This window comes from Garra rufa, chromosome 19 (assembly GCF_049309525.1).
Source record: "Garra rufa chromosome 19, GarRuf1.0, whole genome shotgun sequence".
NCBI classification, from domain to species: Eukaryota; Metazoa; Chordata; class Actinopteri; order Cypriniformes; family Cyprinidae; genus Garra; species Garra rufa.
In genome coordinates, this window is record NC_133379.1 from 10,183,085 (window position 1) to 10,199,714 (window position 16,630).

Below are 16,630 nucleotides of genomic sequence, written 5' to 3' on the forward strand. Positions count from 1 at the left end.
GAGTGTTGGACAAAGCACACCGACATACCCCAAAATATACTTCATTGGGTTTTGTCTATTGGTGTCTGTTGGATCTCATTTCCACCAGTTGAACATTCTGAATCACGGAATGTCTGAAAAGTGATGCACTGTAATCTGTTGATTGTCTGCGTTAGTTGCTGTCTTTCAGTCCTTAGTGAACTAATAAAACAGCTGTTCTGTAGAAGCAAATTGGTGAAGTAAAGTCTTGTTTCTTCCCAAACAAAAATATCAGCACATGCATGTTTAACAGAGTTCAAAGATATACAGCTATATAGTCACAGTAAGTTTTCCACACTTTAACACAGAAAGTCACAATGGGAGTGTCGGGAGAGGTTTATTCAGATCTTTTAAAAGTGCCTTACATCATGACTTGAGGTAAATCCATATATCATTTTGAAGAACATTTCAGGACATGACAAACCTGCTTTCAAATATTGATTGATACAATTTCCCTGTGTTTTTAACATGTTTTTTATATGTAATTATATTTAAGAAGAACACCATGGCACATGGTACAAAAAAACACACTGAAACTCCAGGGAAGATCAAAAACCAACAGACCTTAATGAACTGAGTGGTATTTTGAATCACAGTAGAGGTCCTTTTGCATCGCTAACAATGTCATCGCTTAATGCTATAGCGCTCTGTCATTTGAAAATCATTCACATACTAAACAAAAAGAACAAACTTATTGCTTTTTTTCAAACATTCTATAAAACACTTACTCATGTGCAAACTGTCTTGATAACGACTGTATTAAGCAGGGCACCACGTGAGTGGGGTGCACTCGTATGGTATTTTCTGGAGGGGCTATTAGGGAAAAGGATTGGAGTTTTAGTACACCCAAGAGACTGGTACCCACTGCGGGGTTGATGAGGCTCTCTCGATGGCTTCCTCCACACCCTTAACACTCTCATCTACATCGTTGTTGACAAGCATTTCGTCAAAAAAGTGGCGGTATGCACTGAGGATGCCGTCGGATTCTTTCTGGATGTTTTGCACTGCTTCTGACTAGAAAATTAGAATGGAAACGTAGGTTACAAATCTTTTGTACAAATGAAATATTGTTTTATTATAACATTTAGGTCATAAGCATGGGTAGGGATGGATATATGGGGCTTAAAGTCTGAGTTAATCAGTTTCTAACCTGATTGGGAGTGTTAGTAGGAGCAATGAACATCACAAGAGGAGCCAACTCTGCAGTTCTGAGCACTTTCAGCGTCTGGAAAAAGGGGAAAGAGTTTAGAAAACCATGGGCTGTCAAAGATACACTGAATAGAAGGTATCACAACAACGCTAGGGATCAAATGCTATGTTAATAGAATTCGACAGTGTGGCATTACCTGCGGTTCAACATCCAGCACAGCAATCTTTCCTTGCTCGTGAATCTTGTGAACAGTTTCGATCTTAGTCCCGAACATGTGTCCCTGGTAACTGCCGTATTCCAGTAGCTCATTCCCGATGATACATTTGGTCATTTCATCGTTGGAAATGAAGTAATATTCTTTGCCGTTCTCTTCATCCTTCTTCTGAGGTCTAGTGGTGTCTACAAACAAAAAATGTTTTTATGATTCGTTATTTTCTTTTTCTAGTAAACCCACTTTGAATTTGATTTCGGTAAGACTCTCTGTTTTCAGAAAATATAGTTTAAATTAAACTAAATTCTGGAAGATATATCTTATATTCTTAATATCTTATGCAGTCTTGTTTCTCAAGTAAATTTAACTAATTTTAAAGATGATATTGTGGTACTAGACAATAATAAAAAAACCTATAGATTAAGAAAACATTTGCAGTCAAAACAGTCTTAAAGGATTAGTTAACTTTCAGAACAAAAAATTACAGATAATTTACTCACCCCTGTATCATCCAAGATGCTCATGTCTTTCTTTCTTCAGTCGGAAAAAAAAAAATGTTCTTTGAGGAAAACATTGCAGGTATAATCTTCATGTAGTGGACTTCAATGGTGCCCCTAAATTTGAACTTCCAAAATGCAGTTTAAATGCAGTTTCAAAGGGCTCTAAACGATCCCAGCTGAGGAAGAAGGGTCTTATCTAGCGAAACTACCGGTCATTTTTTTAAACAAACTGACAATTTATATACTTTTTAACCTAAAATGCTCATCTTGTCTTGTCTTTGAGATGCGCATGGGTAGTCTGTGTAATCTGGGTCAATAAAGTTAGGATATGTCAAAACATTCTTATCTCGTTTTCTTTTTTAACATCAAAATCGTCCTACATCACTGTTTTGCCTTTTTTTTGTAAAGAACATCTTCTTTGCATGTTCACTTTGTAAACACTGGGTTGGTACATCTTCAGCGTTGTAGGACAATTTTGAAGTTGGGGAAGATGCGAGATCAGTTTGTTTAAAAAATGGTCGGTCGTTTTGCTGGATAAGACCCTTCTTCCTTGGCTGGGATCGTTTAGAGCCCTTTGAAGCTGCATTTAAACTGCATTTTGGAAGTTCAAACTTCAGGGCACCATAGAAGTCCATATTATGGAGAGAAATCCTGAAATGTTTTCCTCAAGAAACATAAGTTCTTATCGACTGAAGAAAGAAAGACATGAACATCTTGGATGACAAGGGGGTGAGTAAATTATCTGTTCTGAAATGTTACTTTTTTTTATTTTTCCTGAAGTACATCAGAGCCTTTATAAGTGTACAAAATGCATTGTCAGCTTGATGTCATTAATGCCGAACAGGTTTGGAATAACATGAGGGTGAGTTATGAATAATTACAAAATTTGGGATAGCTAGTATGTAAACATGGATTTACTGTAAGACAGTATACAATTCAGTTTGACTCTGTTTAAAAATTCACACTCTCAAAAACAGGTGGAAGAGTTCATAGTTAAAGAGATTAATAAGAGAAGGCACGTAGAGAAAGTACATACGTGGTGCTGGGTAAGCAAACTTCTCAGGATATTTGCTGAGAAGTGAATTTTTAATATGGCTCCTTCCAACTCCAGGTGCACCTTTAAACAACAGCAAAAGAGAAAATAACACATTTTAACCTGTAAACTTCAAATTAACTGCACATTTCCAAATATTAAGATTAAAATGAAAAAAAGTTAAAAGTTTTTAATTAAAATTTGAGTTTTTTGAGGCAAAAGTTGTAATTAATTTACAATATTTTAAACTGTGGAAACATATCATCAGAGTCTGTGAGGTCCATGGATAATATGCACTCTTATAAATCCTTCATTCCCAAGAATTCCCTGCTGGTGTGAGATAACTATGGTGAAGCTTACCAATGAGAACCAGAGTTTTTCTGTTGAATGCAGGCAGTCTCACTACCTCCTCATAGGATATCACATCAAGCTGATCAAAGACTATAAAGAAACAAAAATCCATTAGCTAATTCATGACAAGAGCACCTGTCTAAGGCCTGTTTCTGCAACAGCAGACACATGCTTTGTACAGAAAAGTGACTTCTGAGTTACTAGAGTGTTTAATGTTTAATTACTGATATAAATCGGTTATTGGAAGATGGCATTTGAGAATTATTACAACTCATTTACTAATTTACATTATTATGGATGTCACCTTTACATGCAAAAAGTAATTAATTTACAAAAAGTGTCTCACAAAAGTGAGTACACCCCTCACATTTCAGCCACCATTTTAGTATATCTTCCCAAGGGACAATACTATAGAAATTAAACTTGGATATATTTTAGAGTAGTCAATGTGCAGCTTGTATAGCAGTATAGATTTACCATCCCCTGAAAATAACTCAACATACAGCCATTATTGTCAAAATAGCTGACAACAAAAGTGAGTACACCCTAAGTGATAACAACAGTATGTTGTTTAACGATGCAAAGCCACATGTCCTATTCATCATGTTTATGTTTTTCTGCTTCACAGGACCATACAAACTTGTGTATCTTGTATTAGAGCAGTTAAAATGAGATGCTTTAAGTACAGTTCTCTCATACTGACCACCAGATGTTCAACATGACATCTCATGGCAAAGACCTCTCTGAGGATTTGAGAATTAGAATTGTTGCTCTCCACAAAGATGCCAAGGTTATTAGAGGTTCAGTAACACCCTGAAACAGAGTTATACTACAGCGGTCAGGGTCATACAGAGGTTTTCTAAGATGGGTTTTCTAAGAAGTTGAGTACTCGTTCTGTGCAAAAACAGATGCATGAGTGCTGCCAGCATTGCTTTAAAGGTTGCAGAAATAGAAGGTCAGCTTGTTAGTGCTCAGACCATATGTTGCACACTGCAACAAGTTGGTTTGCATGGGCGTTGTCCTAGAAGGAAGCCTCTTCTGAAGCTGGCTCACAGGAAAGCCCGCAAACAGTTTGCTGAAGACAACCTGTCCAGGAGCATGAATTACTGGAACCATGTCCTGTGGTCTGATGAGCCTATAAGATAAACCTGTTTGGCTCAGATGGTGTCCAGCATGTGTGGCGATGCCCTGGTGAGTACCAAGAAAATTGTGTCTTGCCTACAGTCAAGCATGGTGGTGGTAGCATCATGGTCTGGGGCTGCATGAGTGCTGCTGGTACTGGGGAGCTGCAGTTCATTGAGAGAAACATGGATTCCATTATGTACTGTACATTATGAAGCAGAACATGATGCCTTCCCTTCAGAAACTAGGCCGAACGGCAGTTTTCCAGCATGATAATGACCCCAAACACACCACCAAGATGACAACTGCCTTGTCGAGGAAGCTGAAGATGAAGGTGATGGGGTGGCCAAGTATGTTCCCACCATGTGTCTAACATCCAGCAGCTTCATTCAGTCATTTTAGAGGAGTGGAAGAGGATCCCAGCAACAACCTGTGCAGCTCTGGTCAATTCCATGCCCAGGATGATTAAGGCAGTGTCAGATAACGATGCGAACACAAAATATTGACACTTTGGACAACTTCACTTAGGGTGTACTCACATTTGTTGCCAGCTATTTTGACAATAATGGCTGTATGTTGAGTAATTTTCAGGGGACAATAAATCTATACTACGGTGGCCGAGAGAGGCCAACGCGCTGCAAACAAGAAAACACATGCAAACAGAAAAAAACGACAACAAATTAAGAAAACATCTTCATCAGTTTGACAACATAGGCGCTGCAAATCCTCGCAACGCAAACACAAATACGGAAACGCGCTGCAAATTCTCACAACACAACCAAACTCAGAAACGCGCTGCGAACACACGAACGCGCTGCAAACTAACAAACGCGCTGCATATAGAACGGTCCACAACGGAAATGTTTCAGGGGGACCTCAAAAAGTGACAAACTCATCTGGGACCTGATTATTTATATCACTATATTACCTGATTATTTATATCACTTTCACCTTTAAATGATACTATACTATCACTAAAAGGCGATAGTTCACCGATAACACCTCTGCTCTGACCAACAGCCACTGAAAAAATAATCAGGTCCCAGATGGGTTCGTCACTTTTTGAGGTCCCCCTGAAACATTTCCGTTGTGGACCGTGCTATATGCAGCGCGTTCGTGTGTTCGCAGCGCGTTTCTGAGTTTGGTTGTGTTGTGAGAATTTGCAGCGCGTTTCCGTATTTGTGTTTGCGTTGCGAGGATTTGCAGCGCCTGTGTTGTCAAACTGATGAAGATGTTTTCTTAATTTGTTGTCGTTTTTTCTGTTTGCATGTGTTTTCTTGTTTGCAGCGCGTTGGCCTCTCTCGGCCACCGTACTATACTGCTATACAAGCTGCACATTGCCTACTCTAAAACATATCTATGTTCAATTTCTATAGTATTGTCCCTTGAAAAGATATACTAAAATGATTGCTGAAATGTGAGGGATGTACTCACTTTTGTGAGATACTGTAGAAGCAAACAGCAAACACAAACCCAAAGCATATCAACAGCTTAAATTACTTGGATTTAGTGCAGCACAGAAAATGCTGTTTGTGTGCCCGGCATCAACTCTGACAGACAGTGGGTAAGTAGTTTGCGTTCGAATTAAATACTTATTTATAAAAGACTATTTTGCAAAAGAACATTATTAGAGCATTTTCTCAAAATAATTATGAACTGCATTTGATGTGACACAGGCCATAGAAATGCTAAGAGGTGAGCTTCACTAACTTGAGCTGTGTTTGGCAAGGTATTTGTCTTTGCATTTCTTCTTCTTGCCAAAAGGACTGCAGGACTGGCTGGTTTCCCGTGTTGCTTTGCTTTTGCTTGCTACTCGCCTGAAGAAAAATGAAATGGTTAACTAACTGTTACTTAAAAGAAAATCAATCTGTCATCATATATAGAAAAAAAGATGAATGCATGTCAGAACGTACCATTCCTGAAGTTCTGGAGAAGGGATGAGTCCTGCGAAGTCTGTGGAGGAGTTGTCAACCTTTCCTTGCCACCAGTTTGGATCCTTCTTATTGATAATTTGAATGATGTCACCCGTTTGGAATTTCAGGCCGGCTTCTTTACACGGGATAAGCTCGTCTTTGGCAGGGTCATAGTCGAATTGTGCTCTCATATACATCTGGAAAAACATCCGAAAAACATTACACCCTCGTAAAACCATTGTATGTGCTTCCTTAAAAATTACTTATCAGCCAGTCATTGCTGTTTACATTTAGGAATTGGTTGCATGGTCAACAAAAGATGTTGACCCAGGAACTTACTGTAGAAGTCAAAAAAAGAGAAGTCTCCCCTCATGTAATGCATTCATTTTTGGTAAAACTTTTCTTTTAAATAATAGAAATTTTAACAGAGATAGATAGATAAATAGATAGATTAGTGACAATATCTACAGCTAGAGCTACAGTAGTTTAAGATGATAAGCAAAGCTCTAGATGGATCTAGATGTTGTAATTTTACAGTGGTACAATGGTTACATGTATGTGGTGAAAGAAAACTTAGAATACTGCCATCACTTAACACAATGTCAAACAACGTCTAATAGGTTTCAGTCAACTGCAGTTCAGTTTGACATTGTGTAACCAGCAGATGGCAGAAGAAGGTTTGCAGTTACTTCATCTAATGAGAAAAGTTAAGTGTAGTTATCTGCTATTGATGCTTTTAATAGTCACCTGTGTTTTTCAATCGGTTTCCCATTCCCATGATAAACCCCAAACCTTAATTTAACCAAGGATACAGAATAAACAGACAAAGACAGAAGTGATAAAATCATATTGAAGTGTGTATTTACTGATTTACTGAAAAAGCGAGTTGAGTAGACAGTGATCATTAAAATCAACGCAGGAACCAGAAAGATTGGTTGGATTCCATATTTTTTTACTCACCTCACATGCCATAGGGCGACATTGCTGATTGGAGATGATTTTCAACGTGACAACACCATTTGTGTCTTTCTGTAAGGTTGAACAGCATCAAACAACATTAAATCAAAAGCAACGCGACTGCAGAAACATCTTGGAGTATTAATTATTTTTAAAAACTGTGCCAGTGCTCAGGAAGCTGGCTAATCAAACAACAAGCTACTCAGAATTTAAAGTTAAGCTTTTAATGAAGTAGTTACACAATATAAACTTGAACTGAAGCTTTCTTTGTCCATGTTCTAGACCAATTCTAATTAGCATAACACAAAAATATATGCCTTTTTTATTTAATCTAATGCAGTAATCCTCCTATCAGTCATGCATAAATACTATCATTATTTAGACTCAATTCATACTTACTTTTAACCATATATCAAAGATAACAGAATTATGAAATTATACATAATATGAAATGTTTAAATAATAAATAATATATAAAAATATGTACTAAAGTTCTACTCAGATGGGCCAATAAAGCATGCCTAAACTAAATGAACTGCATTTAATATTAATTTAAAGTATAATACATTTTAATTTATTTTTAAATAACATCCAATTAAGTGTCCAAAAGCATTACATTCAGTTCACAGTATATTAAAATGTATAGTATAATTGTGACCCTGGATCATAAAGGTCTTTTTTTTTTTTCAAATTGGGATTTATAAATTATCTGAAAGCTATGGAAGCCCGTTTCCGCCAATAAGTAAAACATAATAAAATATTGTAACTTTTTTTCTCAGAATTGCCAGTTATGAAGTCAGAATTGCGAGATATAAAGTCAGAATTGTGAGATATAAAAGTCGCAATTGCGAGTTATGAAGTCAGAATTGTGAGATATAAAGTCAGAATTGCGAGTTATAAAGATATTACTAACAGCAAATCTAAATACTAACCGAAAGAGAAAAAAAAAAAGAGAAATGACAACGATTTGATTGTATTATGATGACGATAATGATAATGATGATTTCGATTTTCGTTTTAAAATTAAGAAATAAAATAAAATAAGCCAGAATTTTTCGGATTTTTTGTTCATTTTTCGTCTTTACCGTCTGTACCGTCATGCAGAATAAATTTTCACAAAAGCATTTTGTAACGTTGTGTTGTTATTGTGGAAGAACATAAAATAAAGAAGACATTTATATTTATTTATCGCGCCACCCGAGAAGTGCAGTGTTGCGCAATATCTGAGATGTATATTTGCAAGAAATATAGCCAACTATTATGAAGAAACGTTATTGTGACTAATTTGCAAAGCGGTACATCAGACGAACATTTATTCTGCATGATGGTCCAGACAGTAAAGACGAAAAATGAACAAAAAATCCGAAAATTCTGGCTTAATTTTTTTCCATTTTAAAACAGAACGAAATCATCATCATAATACAATCAAATCGTTTGTCATTTCTCTTTTTTTCTCTTTCTGTTAGTATTTGGATTTGCTGTTAGTTATATCCTCTGGGTCTGAGTGCAGTTGTTGTAGACAGATTAATCCTAATAAACATGCTGCTACAACTGAAACCATTACATTAAAATACTTAAAACAGTGTATTTCTAGAACTTCAGTAGCGTGCAGACCCTCCTTTATGTCAGGACTGTGGCGAAGGCAGCGCGGACAATCGCCTAGCTCGCTCACATGTAATCATAAATTTTCTATAACGGGAAAATCATGCCGTTTTTATGACATAATATGTCGTTTTAACAAGACAAGATCTCCGTTTCCTATTGTGCTTTGCTAGAGTGTCACAAATGAACAGAAACAAAAGTCAGAATTGCGAGATATAAAATCGCAATTGCGAGTTTATATCTCAGAATTCTGATTTTTTTTCTCGCAATTGCGACTTTATATCTCGCAATTCTGACTTCATATCTCACAATTGCGACTTTATAACTCGCAATTCTGAGAAAAAAAGTCAGAATTGCGAGTTTTTATCTTCCATAGAAAGCTGAATATATATGCTATTTGAAAATCTGGAATCTGAGGGTGCCTTTAAATTTGTTCTTAGCAAATCATATTACTTATTAAAAAGTTTTGATATACTTACAGTAGAAAACTGACCAAATATCTTGGAACATGATCTTCACCTAATATCCTAATGATTTTTGGCATAAAAGAAAAATCGATAATTTTGGCCCATACAATGTATTTTTGGCTATTGCTACAAATATACCCATGCTACTTAAAGGAGTAGTTCACTTTCAGAACAAAAATGTACAGATAATGTACTCACCCCCTTGTCATCCAAGATGTTCATGTCTTTCTTTATTCAGTCATAAGGAAATTATGTTTTTTGAGGAAAACATTTCAGGATTTCTCTCCATATAATGGACATCAATGGTGCCCCCGAGTTTGAAGTTCCAAAATGCAGCTTCAAATGGCTCTAAACGATCACAGCCGAGGAAAGAAGGGTCTTACCTAGCAAAACGATTGATTATTTTCTAAACAAATTAGAAATTACAATTCATATACTTTTTAACCTCAAATGCTCATCTTGTCTAACTCTGTATAGTAGGGATGTAACGGTATTGTAAATACCGTCATACCGCAATAACAAATTTTTTCGATACTACCGTGGTCGCATGACTCGATAAAACGATAGGTCTTCTGAGAAAAGTTTGCTCAGGCGAATGGAGCGAACGGGAGGTAGCGGGAACTACATTTCCCATCAGCCCAGGCGTGGCCATCATCCTTTGCGGTCTGTTGTCGCTACAGGCTGTGGCAGCAAGGAAAAGAGATGGAAATGGTTGAACCTGCTCCATCTGCAGTGCGTATGCGTTACGTATTCTTTTCAGCACCCATGTTAACGGATTAGAGCGTTCACACTGCACGCGGTTGCTGTCCGGCAGTACGTCCTAGAAGCGGTGCCTTTGCAGCAGTGCAGCGATCGTTTCGGCACCGAATCTATTTTTTGCTGTGCTGTATGCGCTGAATTAATGTTACAGTGCATTGTTCGCTGTAAAAATGAACATTGACACGGAAATGTACCATAAATGCATATAAATTAAGTCTATTATGTTTCACAGTCAACACGTGGCTTTTTGGCTATGTTTAAAATAAGGAAAGGTGCAGTTTTAAATAAACTAGGCAACATAATAGATGCACTTCTCCAGGTAGAAAAGTTCTTTAAAGGATTGTTTTTAATAAAGATTTAATGCGAAAGAAAGGCATGAGAGCCTACTGCACTGCAAAAAATGCCTTTCTTACTTAGAATTTTGTCTTGTTTCCAGCCAAAATATCTAAAAATTCTTAAATCAAGAATGATTTTCTAGACAAGTAAAAACAAGTCAAAATTAAGTGAGTTTTTGTTTAAAACAAGCTAAATAATCTGCCAATGGGGTAAGAAAAAAAAAATCTTATTTCAAGCAGACAACTAGATTCAAACAACTCATTCAGCTAAACTGATTTAACTTTTTTTTACATGCTTTAATAATTGAAAAATTTAAGTTTCTGTTTCAAAGTTTACAGATAGATGGCTAATTTGTATGCCATTGATATGTTCAGTGTTCATGTAAACTGTTTAATAAACACTTCTGGCACTTTTTTCGAGTCTCTTCATTAGTTTTGTTTTTCCTGAAAATGATTCAATAAATACCGTACCGTGCCATTCGTAAGTTTTGATACCGTTACATCCCTACTGTATAGGGATTAAAAAGTATATAAATTGTAAAAGTTTTTAGAAAATAACCGATTCTTTCGCTAGATAAGACCCTTATTTCTCGGCTTTCTCATTTAGAGCCCTTTGAAGCTGCATTTAAACTGCGTTTTGGAAGTTCAGACTCGGGGGCACCATAGAAGTCCATTATATGGAGAGAAATCCTGAAATGTTTTCCTCAAAAAACATAATTTCTTCATGACTGATGAAAGAAAGACATGAACATCTTGGATGACAAGGGGGTGAGTACATTATCTGTAAATTTTTGTCCTGGAAGTGAACTACTTTAAGACTGGTTTTGTGGTCCAGGGTCACATTTATTTCCTAATACATTTTCTTTTTAAAAGTATACTAAAATTTGTGTCAACAAATGAGAAAAACACCCACCAGAATCTTCTGTAGCTGGTCTACACTTTGATTGGCAACACTTTTTCCATTGATCTCTGCGATTTCATCACCTTCATGTAAAGAACCTGTTAAAAAATAAATAAAAGGTTTGTCATTAGCAGTTATCCATTTAGCTGTTTGGAAACCAAAAATTATTCACAAACCAGGGATCCACTGTACCTTGTCTGTGTATCATCCCTCCATGCAATATTCTCGCTACTGTACACCTCTGCCTTTCATTCAGCTTAAGAGTTACACCCTGAACAGGCACAAAAAAACAAATTTAGACATACTTTATACTCTGTTTGAACAACACAATTATAACAGAATTTAAAATATTTGGGTGAATTATTACTTTCAAATAATTAAATGAATTCATTGAGTTTAATTCTAAAAAAAAAAAAGTACTTGAATTAGTCAGTTGGCCATTTTTAAAGAAAAATAAAATAAAAAGCATACCAGTGGCTCAGAGGGGTTCTTCTCAAAGGCCACTTCTCGCATCCTGTTTACGTCTTTGCCGTTCATATATCCAGCGCTGCCGTTAGTAAAGACTTCCTGTCCTTTGCAGTCGTATGTCTGCATGGCGGCCTGGGAATGCAAATATGCAGCACGTCAAGCTCTGTATCACAGAAATTACATCGTTGATATCCCAATAATTTGTTTTGTATCAGCTGAATCTGTATATCTTAGACAAGATGTTAGAGTGGAATCTTGCATGATTTATAAACTAAAAACATTTTTGTAGGTGTAAAATAAAATGGTATGTTGAAGGAAAAGAATTAGAGTCAATGTGGACATCTGTCCTGGGTTAACGATTAAACAGCTACATCTTAACACATCATTAAATCCTGCAATGCTGGGAACTGGTTGGCATGGTTATGTTGTCCGATGAGTGAGCTTGATTTCTACTGACGTGACTAAACAAATGTCCTTAGAAGGTAGCAATGGTACCTTTTATTTCACTCTGTTCAATAATATGTTAAACTAAGTAGTCCAATGCATAAGTTCTTATGGGGAAAGAATGAATCTGAAATAGTTCGATACTACCAGCATTTTTTTTAGTGATTTAAAACTTAATTTCAGTCTGGAAAGTATAAATGCTTAATTCGTATTAATTAAGTCAGAAACATAAAGTTGCGTTGTTCAATTTTTGTTTAAACATAATCAACTTAAGTCATTTCAACTCGCAAGTTAAATCAGCTGATTTTTATTGTAATAAGTTAAAATGACTTGTAGTTTTAAGCTGATTTAACTTAAAATTTTAAGGCAGCTGCTGAACTTAGGTTTTTAAGCTGAATCTGGTGAAAACCTTTTACAGTGTAGGGCCAGATTTAGCACCAATGCAAACCTTTTTTTGGCATTAAAAACTACTTATTCAAAATTGACTAAAAACACAGTGAAAAATTAGCAATGAAAAGGCGTGGACAGTTATTTAGTGGCTGACTTCTGGCAAACTACTAAACTTCACTTCTAAATACAATAAGGGATGTAGGACAGCACTCTTAGCTCATTTTGTATTCATTTATTTACTTATTACTTAATTTTTGGGTTACATGTTGAATTTATGCTTTTAAAAAAGAGGCCACAGAGTGACAACATATATTGTTCATTCTAGTGCAACTACCATCATGCTATAATTATTTTTCAGGTTTGGGGTAAATCTAGTAACCTTAAGCATTATTTATGAGCAAAATGATGAGACAGAGATGCTCGGGTAGTCAATTATCTGCTTTCACAGAGTCAGTCATTTCAATAATACTAAGAAGACACACAAAAATATGCTGTGTCTTGCTTTTACAACCCTCCAAATGGTGATCTACACAAAAAACCTCTTACGTACACATCTTGACATTCAGAAAATGCATGACAATGCATAAATGAGCTGAGCTCAGGACAAAGTTTACACCATATTACTACTATGATCAGGACTTTAGACTCCGGCTTTGAGTTGAGTTTGATGACACGATGACTAACGTTGGGCTGATGTCAGGTTTTGACGATCAGCAGGATCTGGTGTCAGTCTAGATATGATTAATTACGCTTTTTTCCAACATTATGAAATCCACAGTATTCATAGTGGACAATGGGAACAAGTTGAGCCACAAAACACTAAAACATTTTAGATCTTCTTTCATTTCTTCTCAAAATATCTTCTTTTGTGTTTCTTAAAAAGCCTGTTTTGGAAAACAACATGAAGGTGAACAGATGTTGACGGGGGTGAGGTATCCTTTTAATTTGACCTCTAAGAAAGGAAAAGCACAATGAAAGTCATGACAACAGATCTTTTCTCCATTAAATGTCATTATTGAGCAATATGTGACTGATTAATATTTTAAATACTAAATTAGAAAAAAAAAGTCCCATTTTAAAATATATATTTTATTGGACAATGACTAATTTTTTTAAAACTAGCCAGAAACTGGTTTAATAATTTGTTTAATAATACAATAAAACCATTTTCAACAGTACTAATTTTAGTTGAGCCACTGGCACACTTTACCCCATAACTATTCCTCTTTTAATAATCTTTGGGAAAAATACCCTTGTACAACAATAATAGATTTAAAATGCATTTAATTTATACTAAGTATAGTTCAAGTCTATTAACACATTTACTGACATATCGCTTGAGACTTACTGATATAAAAATATATTTATTTATTTATTTATTTGGAGTACTACTTATGCACATTGCACATTTCTTAATATTAAGCCTAAAGTATGTTTTAAAATATGTCACCACTGATGAGGATTGTATGATATTTAAATAATATTATTATTTATAATAATAAGTTCCATCTTAGCACTATATCAACTATACTTAAGTATATCTTTAGGTGGACTTCAGCACAATTAAAGTGCATTAAGTACAAAATTAGTTGTTCCAATTTAGCAGACTTTAAATATATCAGTTTAGTAAAAGTACAATTGCAGGGTAATAAATGTATTGTAAATGCATTTTAGTATATTTATTTGTCACTGGGATAACAGCATGGTTTTATACTTTGGCCTCTCATCAAGGTATTATAACTGTTCCTTTCAGTTGGACCATAGATCTTTAGTTATTGAAAACAGAGAATTAAACTCATATGACCAAACTCTAAGGATTAGTAACTGCAAAAGTCATGTACAAAACCATAAGAAATCTCTAAGACTGCAGTTGAAAGAGGTTGTTTTTGAAAGCAAAGAATGAGACAAACCTGACTTGTCTTGAGCCATGAATCATTTCACTGTTTTAACAGGACACCTTGAAGTTTTGTCTGTAAACCACTTAACAAATATAAGCCTTTCTTCTGTCAAATTTGATTAGTATGCGATAATGTTAAAGCAAGCAAATTTGACACAGTTCTTTTATATTTTAGGCTTCCTGAAATGTGTGCTTTCTGCTTGATTGCAACTGTTTACATCACAAAATGTTATACTATCGTCCAGCTCTAATCTGCTACATGCACCTAAGACATAAAGATTTTGAAAATACGATAAACATTAACATCATGCTATACATATGAAATCATTATCATCAGCTTTACAAGAAAAAAATGACTATTCAAGTCTGTTAGATTCTCTGCATTTCAGTTAGCCTAAGGGAGAGTGAGAGTCCATTAGTGTAAATGTGATAACAGGTCCAATGGGGAGTCCCAGGTGTGAGTGACTACATTAAGCAAATCAAATCAGTGCTTCCGTGTTTCCTGACCATATGGAAACCCATTTACACACACACATACTGTATGATAATCCTGAAATGCTAAATTCAGGCAAATGTACTTATTTAACACATACATTTAAAAGGACAGAAGGATGGACTGGTTTTCTTAAAGTGGTAAAATGATATATAAAAACTAGTACTTCTATTTTCATATACATTTAACCTATTGAGTTTTAATTGAAATCGTAATTTAATTCTGGATTTTTTTTTAAGAGGTCCTATTATGCTCTTTTACAAAATCTTTATTTTGTTTTGAGGGTACACTAGCTCTCATGCTTGGTGGTTCGAAAAACGCATTATTTTTCACATAATTTACATTATTACAATAGCTTTCTCCCCAGCCTGGCGCAAACACCTCGACTAGTTCCGGGTTTGATGAAGGCCCGCCTTCTGAAAAACTAAATGTGTTGTGATTGGTTAGCAGTCCCACTGCATTGCGTCCTGCCAGGCCCCTTCTCAAAACAGCAAGTTCTGTGTACAACTGTTAGCGCAAGCTTAATTAAAGTGATTCTTACGTTTTAAATACGGATATTTTTTCTAACAAAAACACAACGGTTCACTACAGGAGGCTTTTATTGACCCCCTTGGAGCCATGTGAGGCACTTTTTATTATAAATCGATGCACTTTATTGGATGAAGAGAAACACCAGTCTATGTCGTTCTAAAGCTTGGGAGGGCCAGGATCATTTTTTAATATAACTCCGATTGCATTCATCTAAAAGAAAGAAGTCATATACACCTAGGATGCATGTAGGGTGAGTAAATAATACGCTACAGTACTGTTGGTCCAATCGCCAGCCTGCGAGATTGCAGATACATGATATTATCATCATTGTGCTAATTTATTACATTTTTTACATGCCTAAAACCAGCTCCAGCATAAAGCTAGTTAAGCTATCTACACTGTATGATGAATAAATCTATTATACACACGGCACACGTCTATGGCGCAGCTCCGACGTGGCAACCGATGATCGTCACTCTAGTCCAGTGTTTTTCAACCTTTTTTGAGCCAAGGTACATTTTTAATTGAAAAAAATCACAAGGCACACCAACAATCGAAACTGTCGAAACAATCGAAAAAATTAAACTCTATGATCTTTCATATTTCTTCTTCTTTCAAATAAAAAGTGCAATTAACCCTCTGGGGACTGAGGGTGTTTTTGGGCCCTGAAGAAGTTTTGACATGCCCTGACATTTGTGCTTTTTTCAGTATCTTAAAAACATATGAATGGCCCAAATCTGATTATATTGTAATCAGCACAATTTGGGCTACAATAATATGTAAGCAACATGAATGTACATGTTTGTGTTTTTGAGAAAACAACGTTTATGCGTGCTTAGTGAAAAACAAAATTTTTGAAGTCACTGAAATAAAGTCATGAAACACATACAGAATATTTGTTTACAAGACTTTGAGAACTGGATGTGTTAGGCTAGAGTTTTTTCTATCAAATGATGTGAAAATCATCTCGTTCACTTGTTTACACAAAACAGTATATTGATTTAAATTTTTGAAGACACTTTTTGTTTAGAATGGCTGTATGCGAAGAAGGCGTGAATGATCATGAATAATGCTGTGATTCACACCTG

At 35.6% G+C, this 16,630-nt stretch overlaps 1 protein-coding gene across 1 annotated transcript in view; it reads right to left on the reverse strand.

The window, feature by feature from the left end:
* Positions 1–336: 336 nt before the first annotated feature.
* The window catches only part of mpp1 (MAGUK p55 scaffold protein 1), a 28,525-nt gene continuing 12,231 nt past the window's right edge, over positions 337–16,630 (reverse strand). Inside the window, exons 2-12 of the mRNA XM_073824445.1 lie at positions 11,791–11,919; positions 11,512–11,590; positions 11,332–11,417; positions 7,259–7,327; positions 6,299–6,495; positions 6,096–6,202; positions 3,273–3,353; positions 2,916–2,996; positions 1,365–1,567; positions 1,169–1,243; positions 337–1,032 (exon numbers count right to left, since the gene is read on the reverse strand). Of these exons, the coding sequence (XP_073680546.1) occupies positions 856–1,032; positions 1,169–1,243; positions 1,365–1,567; positions 2,916–2,996; positions 3,273–3,353; positions 6,096–6,202; positions 6,299–6,495; positions 7,259–7,327; positions 11,332–11,417; positions 11,512–11,590; positions 11,791–11,919 (1,284 nt within the window). The 3' untranslated portion in view covers positions 337–855. The remainder of the gene's footprint in view (positions 1,033–1,168; positions 1,244–1,364; positions 1,568–2,915; positions 2,997–3,272; positions 3,354–6,095; positions 6,203–6,298; positions 6,496–7,258; positions 7,328–11,331; positions 11,418–11,511; positions 11,591–11,790; positions 11,920–16,630) is intronic.